Source organism: Gallus gallus, chromosome 20 (assembly GCF_016699485.2).
Source record: "Gallus gallus isolate bGalGal1 chromosome 20, bGalGal1.mat.broiler.GRCg7b, whole genome shotgun sequence".
In the NCBI taxonomy this organism is placed as follows: Eukaryota; Metazoa; Chordata; class Aves; order Galliformes; family Phasianidae; genus Gallus; species Gallus gallus.
Genome location: NC_052551.1, coordinates 2,649,875 through 2,665,998, shown reverse-complemented (window position 1 = coordinate 2,665,998; position 16,124 = coordinate 2,649,875). Strand labels below are relative to the sequence as shown.

Here is a 16,124-nt window from a genome sequence, read left to right as displayed (position 1 = left end):
CTGGTAAACTAACCACGAAGAGTTAATATGCACTGGGGAGCCAACACTGTCCTACCTGAGGGAGTAAAGAAGCATTTGGAGATGAGGACCCAGATGGCTTCTGGAAAGGGATGGGAGGGATGGGAACACCCATGCTTCAGTGTGAGTGATGAAGAACTGCAATTTTGATGTGGTTCCCAAAAGCTTGTACGTGCCCCAATCCCACAAGCTGGCAGCAGCAGGCACCTGATCCAAGGGGATGCTCAGCCCCAGCACCCAGGGCAGGCTCAGCCATGGGCAGGACCCCCTACATGCACAGAGCCAGGTGAGAGGTGCCCCCACCCCCTGCAGAAGCAAACCGCTCCCTTTGTAAATCCTCTCCTCGCTCTGCTTTCGTATTCATAATGGGATGATCAGTGGAACCAAAGATGTGGCTGTTACTTTAAAGGATAAATTAGTTTGACTCTTAACTCAATAATTAAAACTGTTATGGCTATGAGCCTGCAGGGATAATGTACTATTATTATAGTCATTTGTTTCAATTAAATGCTTACTGATTTTACAATAGCAGCTGGGCACCTGTGTGAGATAGCTATTACTCTGAACAAGACATCTCAAATTCCAGCAGAAATTTGTCACCGCACTAAAGCATTTTACATAGACCATGAAAGTTTATTAGGAGCAGTTACAAATCGGGAGGAGGAGGGGTGGTAATTGGGGATATATTTTCTTATCAGCTTCCCTCTCTCCTGCTCTCTCTCTTTTTTAAGTAAATCATCTTTAAGCATTTCAGCTATGGTGATGCGTTTACATTTAAACTTCAATACAGGAAAAAGCCTGCTGGGAAAACTTGGCTCTGAAGCTGCTCAGCCGCTAATTTCTCTCCCTGGTTGATGTGATTGTGATGGCTCATTCCCAGGAGCACACCCAGGGATTCCCAGGCCACAGCCCCAACCCACAGACTCTGGTGCCCGTGCTGCCCTGCCCTTCTCCCACAGCAAGGAGCACAGCTTGTGTGTTTGTCAGCCCGTTTCTGTCCTTCAGGAGGATTAGCTGGAGCCTTTATAGGCTGATCTGCATATTCATTAAAAAAAAAAAAAAGAAATATTGTGGGGAAAAAGTTGTCTTTGAGTTAGCGCAGCCTTTGGGGATCTGCTAAGTGAGATGCACTTAATTACTTCAGCTATGGCTGCATCACATCTCGCTTCTGTTCCCCATGAGACACAGAGCAGCTTCTATGGAGGCTGCAGACATGCCCAGGGTCTGGCAGCATCTCCCAGCAAGCCTATGGGACTGGGGCTGCATGAGGCAGTGAGATACAACCTGTCCTGGGAGCTTGTCCTGGTGACAGTGTTAATTACTTCTGTAGGTAATTACACCGGGCTTACTGTGGGCGTTGTGGGTTGCTCTGCTTTGCCATCATTGCCTCTGCTCCCAGGATAAAAGGTGATGGCCTTAAGTTATGTCCGGGGAGGTTCAGTTTGGATATGAGGAAACGTTTCTTTTCAGAAAGAGTGGCAGTACAGTGGCACAGCTGCCCAGGAAGGTGGTGCAGTCACCATCCTTGGAGGTGTTCAAGAAAAGGGTAGATGTGGCACTGAGGGATGTGGGCACGGTGGGATGGGTTGGAGCTGGACTAGATGATCTTAAAGGTCTTTTCCAACCTTAATGACTTTATGATCCTATGATTCACCTTCGTTTTCACCCTAAACACATTCAATTTGGAGAGGACAAATGGCCCTCTCCAGTCCTGAGATCATCAGCACCGCAGTGAATGGAGTCCAGGAGGCATGGGCAGGGGCTCCAGGGAGGGGGCAGCTGGCATCTTGCTTTACAAACTCTTACTTTTTATTAAAAAAATGGAGAATGGGGAGAAATGTAGTGAGTAGCAATAGTTGGATCCAGCTGCTGCCCTTCAGCAGAACCCAATGCCCAGGAAGCCTGCAGTTTGGGGTGGCAGAACCACCAATATTCAGCAGACTGTAGGTAAAAATGCCAGTTCTTAATGATGTACAGCAATAGACAGATGCTTGTGAAGAGGCTTCAGCGTTCCCAGGAAAAACACCGCTGTGGTTGGGATGGTGTCAGCTCCCAGGTGGCTCAGGTTCCCTTTTACCTGTGAATTTTCAAAAGCATTTGCAGCATGTGTCCCATATCTGTAATTGCACTCCTGGACTTGTTCTGCTCTGATGCATAAATAACATGCACTGTAGAGAAAAAGTGTATGATTACATATTTAATGGATAAATGGAGCTGTTGCGGTCTATTGGCCACATAATAAAAGTTTCACAAAGATTGTCTTAATACGGTGTTGACCCAAGAGACTGCCATGCCTACAAATGGGAATGGGCTATTTTAAATTTTAAAAAATTTTAAGCCATGTTTCATGGCCATCCCCACTTCTGAAACACTCATCTTCTAAACTCTTCCCTCATTTAAATTTAAAACAAGAACAATCCATTATTCTTTTCCTTAGCAGGACATCTCCTTGAACGCCAAAGGTCTCGTTAAGCAGACGGCATCCGAGCTGAGCATACTTTTTCCTCCATCCCCATTTGAGAAGGATCCCACTGCTTGAGGTCCAGGGGGTGCTGGCCCTTCTCCCCCCTTGCAGGCTCCCCACCATGCCTGTCTCACCATGACTGCAAATACTATTGCATCCCGCGCTACCCAAGCCCGTTGTCCACCCCCACTTTGCTTAGTGCCTTCTTGGTCAGGATTTCTTATGTGTTGTATTTTGCAAGGAGAGGTCAGACCTTTGCAATAAGACAACTTGAAGAGTGCATAACACTTGACATAGTTCAGGAAGTGAGTTTTCTTGGCTGCGTGCCGAAGCAAATCCAGCCCCACTGCCTTTGCAAACACACATTTCCTTGGAAGCAGCAATGCGGTGTGGCCGCCAAGCCAGCCTCAGCCAAACTCCTGCTGCTGTATAAACGCAAGGCGTGATAAATCCCTGCACTTTGTAATTCATATAACAACAGGGCAAAGCTGGGAAAGTCTACTCCCCTAATGCATGCTTCTCTACTGATGGAGAATGGGAAAGTAAGAGCAGAGCACGCTGTCTCGTGTTGTTCAAAGCTCCTGATTCCTGACCTGCAGCTCTAAAGCCAGTTTTGCATTGGGATTTATTTCCTCTGAAGCCTGGCGAGCCCCTGTAGGCCTTCCCCAGGTTTCTTTCTACGTGTGCTGCTAATGGAGCTGGCAAGCCTCCCCTGGTAATGAGAGATCGCACCTCAGCGGGCTTATCGGAAATGAAGGTTGTTAATAAATAAAGCCTGGGTCTTTAAGCTCGTGTTAACATCAATCAGATTAATATAAAAGGGAAAAAACAGTGTTTCCAATGGGGTTTTCCTTCCCCCCCACCTCTCCCTGCTCAGTTGGGGCTGGACCTGGTGATGCAGGGGGGCAGCTCAGTGCTGCAAGAATGGAGACATGCAGGGAAATATGGGCTGTGGGCTCAGCACTGGGGCAGCTCCACCTTTTTCTTCCAAATCTTCCAAGATTGGTGGGCTCAACAGCCTCAGGAGGCAGTGTTGGGGCTGGTGGCCAGTGCAAGTGTCCCTGTGTCCCTGCAGCTGCTTAGCATTGGCCACTTCAGTCCCATTGGATGTCCCCTCATTCTTATGGGAACAGAGAAATGGGATTTAGGGATTCATGGGAATTTCAGGGTCCCTGCTCTGCCACAAAGCATCCTCTCTCATCTGTGATCGCTCTGCATACACCTACATCACTTCTGGTCTCTTCTCATTGCAAAATAGTAATGATGACCCAGGAATTTCCTTTGTCCTTCTCTGGATGTTATTGTGCTATGCTCATTTTGAGTGAGATCAAGACCAGCAGCAGTATTTAAAATTGAGAGGCATCTCCAGGAAGCATTGTACTCCTTATTTGGAGTACAAGGTGAGGCCTCACCTTGAGTGCTGTGTTCAGCATTGGGCCCCCCCACTACAAGAAAGGCATCGAGACCCTGGAGCTTGTCCAGAGAGGGGCTGCAAAGCTGTGAGGGTTCTGGAGCACATGTGTGATGGGGAGCAGCTGAGGGAACTGGGATGGTTCAGTCTGGAGAAGAGGCAGCTCAGGGGAGACCTCATCACTCTCTACAACTGCCTGAAAGGAGGCGATGGTTTCTGCGTTTCCCGTTTTTGCCCCTAGATTTAACGCCAGTAGTGCTGGTGACCCAACAGCAGTGAGATGTTGGTTGTGACACCTTCACAGAGCCCCTGGGGCACTTGAGGGCACTTGACTCATTTCTTGCACTTGGCTTTCTTGGAAGGGACACGAGGAAGACTTTGTCATCCCTTTAGAGTCAACCAATAAGAGTGCATCATGAAATGATCTGACAGCCTCACAGATAACTGAATACATTTTTAATTACAAAGTGATGTTCTTCTTTACACAGATCCAGGAGATGGTCCACTCGGACGCCACGTCCTACGAGTCCAACCGACAAGTGCCGCTGCTGAACCGCCCCACCATGCTGGCTGGTCCCATGGGTGCCCTCAGCCAGTCACAGCTCATTTCACAGATGGGGATGCGCAGTGGTGTCACCCATGGCTCCCCATCACCTCCGGGGAGCAAGTCTGCTACACCATCTCCCTCCAGCTCTACTCAGGAAGAGGAGACAGAGTCACACTATAAGGTAAGTACAGTCACAGCTCTTCCATCAGATGGTAGGAGGACATCAGATTATGTTTTCCAGTCATGCTAAATAAGAGCGCTTTACATCCATTGCTTCTGTATAAATAGGTTTACATATATATATATTTATAAATATGCACACACACACACATATATATAAATATACTTACCCAAAGTTGGGAAAACTGCTTCCAAACCAGGACAAGGTAAACCTGGTAGGTCAGTTCACATTTTGGGTTGGTATAACAGGTATAGCAAGGAGAGCTGGGCTTTTCCCCAGGCATGTAGACCTAAAATGAATCAAAAAACCAAAGCCTTTTGTAGGGCTTCTGGAACACCATGGTCATTGTCCATCCTTGTCAAAATGCACCAGCAAAGCATACTCTTCTGCTGTCCTCCTTGAGTCTTCTCTCTGTTGTTTGTTGAGGACAACTTGCAGTGATCGCTGGGTCACTGTCTCTTCACCCTAAGGTCTCCATGCCCTCAGATCAGCCCCTGCGCTCCCTTTGGGTTTTAGTCAAAGCCTCTCATGGAAAACCTCCTGGAAGTGCTGATCCAGGGATGATGCCAGAAGCACCAGTGCTGCAACCTCATCCTCTAAAAATACCTAGTTGCGATGAGATATGAATGTGTAACCAGAGCCAGAAAGAGTGAAGGGACTGGAAAAGAAGCAGGAAAATGGCAGGAATTAGCAGAAAGAGCAAATGCTTTTCCACGGAAATGCAGGCAAGATTATCCACATAATTCATGTACTTTTTTTATCCATTGGCAGCTTTCACTTCAGATCAGAGCATTTCAAATCAGAGAGAACTGATGTCTGGTGGACTAAAATTATGAAAAGATGTGGTACACGATTGATTATAGATAGAACTTCACAAACCCTCTGACTGCATGTCTGGGGATTCTGTAGGATGGGATGTGCCACTGGACACCACGGGCTGTTGTCTCCCAGAGCTTATATCACACAGCTCTGGGCAATTACCATAGAGCTGTAATCTTTCCTGTCAGTGGAAAATGAGTTTTCATCTTAGTTACACACACCAAGTCCTCTCACTGCCTCTTCCAGCATTGCTCAGCTCTGGTGGCTGGATCTCACTGAGCCACTGATGCATGTTGGGGTAGGAAGAATACAGTGATGTCCAAGTTACATGCAGTGGTTTGATTTTTTGTGATTTTAAATGTACACCCCTCGTTTTTCTGTCCTGTAAACTGCCCGGTTAGAAGGGTGAAACAGGAGTGATGTATTTGATGGAGGAAGGAGAGCAGAAGTGTAAAGAAAGCAGAAGAACTGCTGTGTGCCCTGCAGGTTTCTGTTTGCTTTCTCTATATACACAGCTGTTGGAACCATTCTGAGGGACACATCAGTCATTTTTTGTATGGCCATTAATGGTCCTTGTACAACAGGTCATCAAAGCAACATCCAGTAAGCAGAAATCAATCTTGTGGACAAGAAAACCACACATTAAAGAAATGGGTCTGATGGCAGAGGTTGGTTCAGGTGCAACCGGTCCTCAGAGCCAGGGACCCTGTAATTGTAGGTCTCCAAGCTGTACTGGGGTGGTTAACTGCTGTGTCGCTCCAGGGGTGGAGATGTGGTTATAACCAACTGTCAGATCCCAGCTGGATTAGAGGTCTCCATAGACCTAAATATGATGGTGTCCATGAGGTTCTGCCCTTCGAGGGTTTGACATCTATGAGGGCTGCCAGCACCTCTGAGGATGCCCTGTTTGGCTTTTCCATCAGTGCCATTGGCTCTTTGGTGCAGGGCTGACCATAGCCATTGTCGTGGCCATTGCGCTGCAATGAAAGGAGACCTTCCTGCCCCAGAGCTGTCAGCCATGTTCTGCCTTCAGTTCTAGTGGCTGACAACCCTGCCCACGGCAGGAGGTTTGGAACTAGGTGATCTATAAGGCCCCCTCCAACCTAAGCCATTCTATGATTTTATGATTCTATGATGTCCCCAGCTCCTTCCCGTGGCCACCAGCTGTGAGGTCAGCCCCCCCGTGGCACTTAAGTGAATCAGGCAGGACTGTGGTTAGTTATGATGCCATCTCGCTTGCTAATGGACTGAAGCCCTGTTATGAATTTCTTTCCTCCTAATAAGGTGGCCTTTCACCTCAGTGCCTCCTATTCAAGCCCAATTGGACAATTTTAAATTAAATGCCATTTTTTTGGTCTCTCTGCTCGTTCACTAATGGTCACTGTCTCTTTGACAAATGTCACTGCACTGATACTGAACATAACGACCAGTTGAGCTCTTCTGTACAGAGAACACAAGCAGGGCTGCCCTTTCTCCCCTTGCTGACCGTACCAATGTACATGAAGCTTCGGAAATCCAAGCCCTCTGTGCTCACATCAAATTAGCAAACCCATCAGGAGCAAAGATCTTTTGCTCCCAGCACTTACAGGATGTGCAGTTTTTGCAGTATCTTAGTGTTTAAGCCAGGAGGTGCCTCTGGACCTCTGATGAGCGGTCAAGCACTGCCCAGGGGTTGCATTCCATGGCTTCTGCAGCCCTGTATGTCTAACAGCCTGCCCAGGCACAAGCTGAGCAATGGGATCTTGTTTCTGTGCTGCCTCCACTGGAAGCACCCGTTTGCACCTCGCTGGCCGGCTCCCAGCCCTAGGATCCCTTTGTTTGAGAACCTAGCTTTGTCTGGAAGCACCCAGTCAGACTGCAATAAGGAAACAGTGCCTGCGAAGCACTCACTGCAGAGTTGTTGTGTGTTTGTATGGATGTCAGTACTTGAGAATCAGCAGGGTGAAACAATGTTTGGGCAGCCAATGTGTGTGCTTCTGGGTGGATGCTTGTGTTCTCTGCATGTCCTGGTGAGCACGGGGAGGTCAAGTCATGCATGGACAAGGATTGCCAGCAGCACTCGCAAAGGGGGGCTGTGGGGATAGAGGTCAGCAGGATGAGTCTGCAGAAATTCAAGAGTTGGGAGGCAATGTGTTTGGAGAGGTCCTGGAAGAGGATGGAGAGAGTGATCTTGTGAAGCCAGGGAGGGAGGTGGCTGAGGATCAGTGAGCCCAGCTTTGGAAGGAGGGGCAGAAAAGACCCCAGGGGCATCCTCACCACGCTGGCAGTCCTTCTGCCCCTCCCCCATCCCATCCCACTCCTGACCAGTTGGAAAAAGACCTGTTTCAGACAGCCAACAGCTGCCCACTAAGGGACTCTCTTGGTTTTTGCAGGTCACTGGAGAGAAAAGACCATCAACAGATCTGGGCAAAAAGCCCAAGAGCCAAAAGAAGAAGAAAAAGAAGGATCCCAATGAGCCTCAGAAGCCCGTGTCAGCCTATGCCCTGTTTTTCAGAGACACACAAGCTGCTATCAAAGGGCAAAACCCCAATGCTACCTTCGGAGACGTGTCAAAAATTGTTGCATCTATGTGGGACGGTTTGGGAGAAGAACAAAAACAAGTGAGTTATCATTTTAGTGGTTTTTGTTGAGCTGTTAATGTATTTTTCCATTGCAAAGGGTCAGCATCTCCTCAGGATATTCAGGATCATAGTCAGGGGCCCTGTAGGATACACAGTGTCTGTTTCACCTCTGCTCTTTTGGTAGAAAAAAACCTCTGTTGTTACATGGGGAAGTGCAAATCTTTCTGACAATTAATTGTTCTTGATAAGGACATGCTTTGTAACAACCTCAGTGGTATTTCCCTGGCATGAGCTCTTTTATGGAAAATGTTTATGTATTTACTTACAAAGAGTGACTGGAAACTGGAAAAAAAAAAAAATGGTTAGCTGTCTACCTCACTGGCCAGAAATTGAATGTTTAGGGCTTAAAAGCTTGAGTGGGATACATCTTAAGTGGCCCTGCAGAGGAAACCTTCCTGCCTCAGAGCTGTCGACAGCATTCATCCTCGCAGGAGACCTGCGAGTCTGGGTTCAACTGCTTTGCTGATGCTGAGTCAGTTACAGCACTGTAATTGCTTGGTCCCTGCTGAGAAAACCCCAGGGAACACTTTCCACAGCACATGTGGCTTTTTGTTGAGCAGAGCAAGGTCTGACACTGTGTGTGAGGCATCTGCGAGCCCAACCACACTGGGGCTGATGGTCCTCCCTACACAGAGCCCTCCTCTCAGTCCAGTTCCAACTCTGGTTGCGTGCCCATGGCCTGGACTCAGAGCATTTAGGGTGAGAGCAGCAGCAAGGAAAAATCACTGAAATGGAAGTCATGCTGCTAGGAAATTGTCTTGCTTTCCATCCCACACCTTCCAAACGAGGCAGTCTGCCTAGCTGACAGCCATTCTGCTGGTCCACTAGGAGTCCCTGTAGTGGGCAAGGTGTTGCATTGATGCTTTGACAACTCTGCCTTTCCCTCTCATGCACCTTCTTTCTGAAATCCATCCAAAGTCCTCCGGCCACCCGTGCTTCCTTTGCAGCCCGTGGGTACAGTGATTGAGGGCATGTGGCTGTCCCTGGGACTGTAAGACTGTCCCCAGGCTGAGATAGATTGTCACTGAGGCATGAGACTTTCTCCCAGGATCTGCAGTACAGGGTCTGGCTTTGGGCCATGGTGCAAGGGGTCCGGGATCATGGAGAAAACTTGCCCCAGGTTCTCTGTCTCCTCTTGCTGCTGCCTTCTTCCCTCCTGACATCCTGCTCTGCCTCTCCCTTACTCCATCTGGATAGAAATAACTCTGTAGGTTGGGCGCTGAGTTTGTCTGCAAATGTGGTTTATGTAGTGGAAGTACTGTGGCAAACCTGACTCAGCACAGTGCAAATGTTCAGCTCTTAATTAACAGCAGGGATTTAACCAGTCCGTTTATCTTCCCAGCTAACTCTCCCTTCTTCTCCTCCATGAGATAGCAGCAGCCTCGCTGTCTCTTTAGACGCGCTTTCTAAGTGGCTCCATTTCTCCCTCTGTAATTGATTTGATTAAGTCATTTGTTCCTTGTCTGGATGCTTAAATATTAACTTCCTGCCTTTGTCTCCAGCTGTGCACTCCCCTCCCAGCACAGCTACCTCCACGCTGGAGGGACTCCATGCTGCTCTGTGCAATGGGGCACGTTCGCGTGTTGAACGCCTGGCTGGATGAGAGCTGCCTTAGTCCCTGTTTGCTTTCTCCTGCCAGCAACCCTGTCAGGTTTGTTTGGATTCATAAGGCAACACAATGGAAAGAAGGAAAGCAAAAAGGAAGAAAGTAGAAAACACATTAACCAAATGTCTTTAAAACGTAAAAACAAGGATGTCCAGCATGTCCTTTCTCCCAAGGACTGCAAACACGATGTGCACGTGTGATGAAGGCAGATGGCCAAGTGCTCTGGGGAGGGGACAGTGACCAAGCAGGACAGCTCAGCAATGATGGTTCAGATCCGTCTGAGACCTTTTAGTTCACCTTCATAACCTCACTGCAGAAGAGGTGCAGAACGCTAAGTCTGGATGTCCTCGCTCAAGTCAGACCAAGGCTTTAGTTAATGAAAGCTTCCCTTGGTCCTGCTGTGAGATTTGGGGCTGGTGGGTGAAATCTGGGGCTGCACTGTGGTCCTGGGCTTGGATCCCTTGTACCCCAAAGCACAGGAAGATATTTGTGCTGGTGCATTGCTTCTCTGGCAGACTGATGTGCAGAGCTCATCCCCACCGTGCAGCTCATAGCCTGATGCTTTCATTGCTGTAGCTTCTGCTTCAGATGAGGTTTACCCACCTCGTTCTGCTTGCCAGCAGGCTCAGTGTTTCCCCAGCCTGGAGCGTGCTTTGTTCATGCCTGGTCAGGGACAGCACAGGGAAGGACACTACACTATAAACCCAATTCCCACCATTTCTACAAAAGGAACTGGGATGCCAACTATGTGCCAGGGAGGACAGGCAGCACAGAGAGGGTTAATCCCTTGGCATTTGGGCTGCTAATGATTATATGCATTGTAATATCAAAGCTGTAGCTATTTATTTGCCATCGAGCAGGTGCTGCTTCTCCCACAAAGCAAATTTGCTTTCTCCTCCTGATGAAACGAGCAAAATAAAGGTTGCTCACGTACCATTTCAGATATGGGTTTATTTTTTCTTCCCTGTGCACGAGCTGAAAGACAAACATTGAGCGGGAATCAGAATGCACATTATGCAAGAAACCATATAATCTAGGAGCATCTTTGATTTGGCTGCTGCTGTCACAGCCATGCATTTCACAGAGGGGCTTTTTTTTTCCTCTCTGTCGTTCTCACTGGTTTATCATTTGTGCCTTTGTCATTTTGTTCCTTCTTCTTCTCCTCTTCTCATCCTCTTCACAATGAATCTTCATTTTCCCTCTGACACACTTGTATCTAAATTTCCTTATTTCCTGCCTTTTTTTATTTATATCTGTTGCCTGGTGATTTGATCATGCTGTGGAATACAGGATTAGCAATCTCCGTGTCCTTGGGTACTGCTCAAGGACACCTGTTCGGCAAGTGGCGGTTTTCTTCCCCACTTTAACCCCTTCCAGCATGGCTGCTTGTGCCTTACAGCCACAAATAACAATGCCCTGAAATATCCGCAGTGCTGCATTAGCGGGACGTTGTAATCTGCATTCTTCAACAGCTGGCGTGGCCCTTCCTAAGGAGCTTACATGGGAATCTGAAGAATGTGACTCGGAGAAGAAAAAATATTAATACGTACTCTTTGAACTTTGCAAATAGTTTAGCAGCTGTTCCTGTAGAGATAGCTTAGACTTCGGTGGAGGGAGAAATGCTAATGCAGCCATTATCATCCAGTGGGGTACCTGGCATTGTAAGCCTCCTGCAGCTCCCGGCCCTGCTCAAGTCTCCAGAATCCTCTGCTCTGTGTTATTTCTATATGACAGTGTTGTCCAAAGAGGTTGAAAAGGGCCTGAGGCGTGAGAATAGTCTGGGGACCCACCAAGGGCACAAGGGCTCTAGCACACGTGAGCTCACGATGCTCATGCTGGCCCAGCCATGCAAAGCTGCTCCGTGGCAAAATGCATACGTGATTTTCCCATACAAATGCACAGCCTTGAGAATAACACAGCACGCAGACTCCAGGGATAAATTACCCAACAGAAGAATTACTTGCTCAGCAGAAAATAATAGATCACCCATCTAATCAGCTCCATCTGCTCGTTGAACCTGATCCATCACCTGGTGACAGGACACTACGTATATCTAGAGAACAGACAAGTCCAGGGCCAGCTGGAAGGCTCTATTATGGCGGAGCCGTCACAGAGTGGAGGTCCTGTGGGGTCTGCGTGCAGCATGGCCAGCAAACTGCCCGCTTCCAGCATTGCTCCGGGGCCATCGGTGCAGGAGCCAGGAGTGCTGCTGGCTGCTTCCCAATGCCTGGCAGCGAGGGGCTGGAAGGAGCCCAGTTACAGCATCTTCTGAGCGCCAAGAAAAGTCATGTACTGGAGAAGAATGAAAGCACCAATCCCAAATGATGTCAGGAAAGACCTGTGGAGATCAGGGTAGCGATCAGGAAGATGTGAAAAAGCAGGACTGCTTCTGAAAGCAGCTCCAAAAGTGTGAAGAGCAAAATGAGGGCTGGGAAAGGTGTGTATTGTGTGTTTTTCCTCCTCCTTGGAGGTTAAGGGTTGGATTTATCACCCTCATCCTCTGCTTCACTTTGGGGGCTCTTCTGGAGGAACAGCTGACTGACACCCGGGTGACACGATGGCAGAGGAAAAACAGCAGGAATTGTTTGGGATACTTTATGGTAATTGCTGCTTGGGGATGTGTCTATCCATTCATTCTCCTAAGGGCTGCTTCACAGCACTGCTCCACCAGCATACACGAGGAGCTCTCCTGAAGCCATGAGAACAGTTCCATAGCAAGAGCCTTCCATGGAGGTGCCCTCAGGGCTGTCAGACATTGTAGCTGGCAGAGCCTGGGGACACAGAGCACCTAATTAGCAACCTCACGATGGTCATCATGGACAGGTGCCTTCCATGGCCGAGCTTGTTGGCCTCTGGCTTTAGCAATCCAGAGCACAGCTACTGGACAAAAGGAGGTGTGTTAATATTTACACACACAAAAAAAAAGTGATTTGGGTTAGCTCATTGTAATGGGAGAGGAATGGGTTAAGCCCTTCCCAAGAAGGAAGCAGGAGAGATGCTGAGGTGGATGCAATGACTTGGGGAAGAGCTGGATGGGAACTGGGAGTATGGTGTGGCTGTGTTTGTTACATGCACTCCCAGTGGAGGTGTGAATGTTGCATGCAAAGCAGACGGGTGGTGGGGAGTAGCAAGGAAGTACTCTCAAGTCATCATATAAATAAGCCATAAATTGTGATGATCCCAAGAGATAACTTCAGGGAAAGTATATAATAGTTACAAGAAAAAGAATCTCCAGAATTACAAGCAGAATAAAATCCAAATGTATACGTCTGGGGGGAAAGAGTCGCGGAATCATAGAAAGGAGGGCAAGGAGAGACTTAAGAGGTCAGCCAGACCATACTGCTGCCTGAAGTCAGGATCAGCTCTACTTAAGCCATTCTTGATGGATGTGTGCCTAATCTGTTCTTAAACCTTCAGTGGTGGAGATTACACATCTCCCCAGGCAATCTCTTCCAGTGCTTAATTATCCTTACTGCTAGGAATGCTCTGCTCTTGCTTAGCCAACATTTCTCTTGCTACAATTTAAGCTCATTGCCTCTATTCCTATCTGCGGAGGATCAGTCACTGCCTCCTTCTTTGCAGTGTCACATTTGGAGGCTGTGGTTCCTCCTGGTCTTCTATCTAATAGTGGAGTCCTTCATTTGGTTAGCCCACTCTGCTTGTCAGCTTTTCTCTACTCATGGTCTATCAGAGAATCACAGAGCAGCTCAGCTTGGAGAGGACCTTGAGGAACATTGAGCTCCAGCCCCAACCCATCTCTTTTAAAGCAAAATGCCCCAAACTCCACCTGGCATGGCAGCAGGGGGCTGTGCACCCAGGATCAGTGGACACTGATAATGTAAAACCAAGGCACCCCCTGCGTGGAGGAGGAGGATGGGTCTGAGGCAGAGCGTCCCTCTCGCTTCTCTACAGGCTCGGAAAGCAGTGTTGCTCTTAAATGCCTGGGAACAGAGGTTACTGATAACAGCTCCTGCTGCCACTCTGTGCCTGCACGACACGGAACTGCTCGTGGGCGTCAGCGGGGTTCGGAATAATTGTCTTCTCTAATTAACTGGTTATCAAACAAGAACATTTCATTACAGTACAATTACTAGCTGCTTTGCTGAGACACAGAGGTGTCAGGATTACGATCCCAACATATGCTTCTTACAGCTCTGATTTCGTGTTTTCATAATCACTAACCATTTCTGCTCCCCCCCCCCCCAGCCCACCCACTCGCTTAATGACTAATGAATCCTCCCGCTAGCAAGTAGGAAAAATAAGTCAGCGGGCATGGCAGGTTAGAGAGGAAAACATGCAAAATGTTTTGAGGATCCTTAAATCTGATAAATTACTTGGAAATTAAAATCCCTGGGAGAAAATGGGATTTAATTAGAAAGTAACATGGTTTTGTCAATGTTTAAATTAAAATTGTAAAGGTTATAAATACTGCAGTGAAGCTGCTTTTGCACAGAAGGTTGGTGAGAAGTTGTGCTTGGGTCTGTGTGACATGGTGGGACGCATTTTTGCTGTTGAGCATCCTTGATAGAGATGTGGGTGCAGGAAATACTGTGTGCTCGGACACATGACCCAGCAGGAAGCACATGGGGATGGCCACCAAACAGGGGGACCCCTGGAAACACCCGTGAGATGGACACAGCTGGGAGTGGGAGAGCATCCACAGACACACCATGGGCTTGGGCTCCCCTTGTCCTGCCCTGCATCCCATTCATGGGGCAGGAATAGACCTGGGACTCGGCCATGGGCAGACAGCAGCACAGTGCAGTGCCCGTAGACTTGTAGAATCATTAAGGTTGGAAGGACCACTAAGATCATCTAGTGCAACCGTCAGCCCATCACCACCATACCACAAAACCACGTCCCTCATTGCCACATCTCCATGCTTCTTGAACATCTCCAGGGACGATGACTCCACCCCGTCCCTGGGCAGCTGTGCCACATGCTGGGAAAGACAGGGACAGATGGAGAGTGGGGAAAAAAGCACAGAAAGACTAAGATGCCCGAGATGAATGTAGGCACTGAATGGGTTAGTGATCCATTTATTTGCATTTAGGTTAAGGAAGTGTAATAGACCAGCCCTCTCCCTGCTCATGGCCACGAAGTGCAGCTTTTCTTCAGACAAGTCTTCCAAATAACTGAGTTATCCCTGTGTAGCTGTGAACTCTTTGATTACCTGTACTCCACTACAGGTATTTTGCTCTTACAGAGGAAAGAAAAAAGAACATTTTCAATTCATCAGCACCACTGCGGCCATCGTTGTAGCAGCCTGAGATGCAGGGATTCGTATGTTACTGTTGTGCAGCATCAGATACCGCCCTTAAGAGCATCTGTTAGAAGCAGAGCTGCCGGAAACCCCACATCTCTGTTTTACAGTAAATGCTGCAGTGGGAGCTCTGGTTTCACCACAACAGACGAAGGGTGTAAGGGAGGCAGGGACTGTAGGGAGAGGTAATAGCTTTTATTAGGGTACAGCTTGAAGAAATAGTTGCTTTTCACGGGCAAACTCTTCTTCAGGCTGACATTTCAAAATGTAATTTAGTTCTGAATGGAGCAAATATAATACTTCCTCAGTACCGTAAAGCCAAAGACAAACTTAGGAAAATGCTCCGCTTCAGAAAACTGCAGACCTGCAGCGTGTCGAGGCAAAACGTTTTATTGCAGAATTCCCTCTGATTTAGCAGAGAAAATAAGGTTTGCAATCATTTTTTAATATACCCGATCCGCCGTGATTTTAGACAGAAATTCAAGGATCTGGATGGCTTGGCTGCTGGAGCTGGTTCCTCTGTTCAGAGGTTCTTTGCTATTGGAAGGGTGCTGTCATGGCAAGTGGCACGAGAACTACAAAAGCACAACATGAAAGCAATGCTGAGTCAAACTCCCAAATGGAAAAGGAAATTCTGCTTGATTTGCTTGAGCGAATTTCGTGAAGACAATTCTGCTGCAGTAATTTTACCTTTCCTGCTCTCGTTTTGGCAGCACGGCCCATTTTTGTTGAAGTCAGTGGGCATCACCCCAACTCCATCACCATCCCAGGGCAGCGGTGCCCATGCTCAGGGCCTGGCACAAAAGCAGGCAAACAGACCTCCTCAGAAATTAGCTGTATTTCCCCACCAGGCTTAAGTGTGCTGATCGTTCAAGGCTGGTGCTGTTTTTAAAGTGGAATGAAATATATGCAAAGCTGTCCTAATTGAAATTACCTTCATTTGTGCCGCTTGAGGAGGGCTTTGAGTTTCCAGCAGAGAAGAGAGCTGACAGATATTTTTCTAGGGAGTTTCTTCCTTTCGCTTATGTTTTTTATTCTATTTTAAAATATTCTTCTTGCTTGTTCAGTTTGATGTGCTTTACCCAATGGGGAGCCATCCTGCCTGGATAACGCCGTTATTTCTCCACGTAATGGGAACCAGACCTAAGGAAGAAAGGAGACCAGCCTTGTGAAGCTGTGAGGTGGAGAGAGGAG

The 16,124-nt window shown here is 47.9% G+C and overlaps 1 protein-coding gene across 4 annotated transcripts in view; it reads left to right on the top strand.

The window, feature by feature from the left end:
* Positions 1-16,124, top strand: part of TOX2 (TOX high mobility group box family member 2) — a 148,290-nt gene that overhangs the window by 120,621 nt on the left and 11,545 nt on the right. For all 4 annotated transcript variants that reach the window (XM_025142323.2, XM_015296795.4, XM_417340.8 and 1 more), the window contains 2 exons: positions 4,382-4,621; positions 7,813-8,040. In XM_025142323.2, the coding sequence (XP_024998091.1) occupies positions 4,382-4,621; positions 7,813-8,040 (468 nt within the window). The remainder of the gene's footprint in view (positions 1-4,381; positions 4,622-7,812; positions 8,041-16,124) is intronic.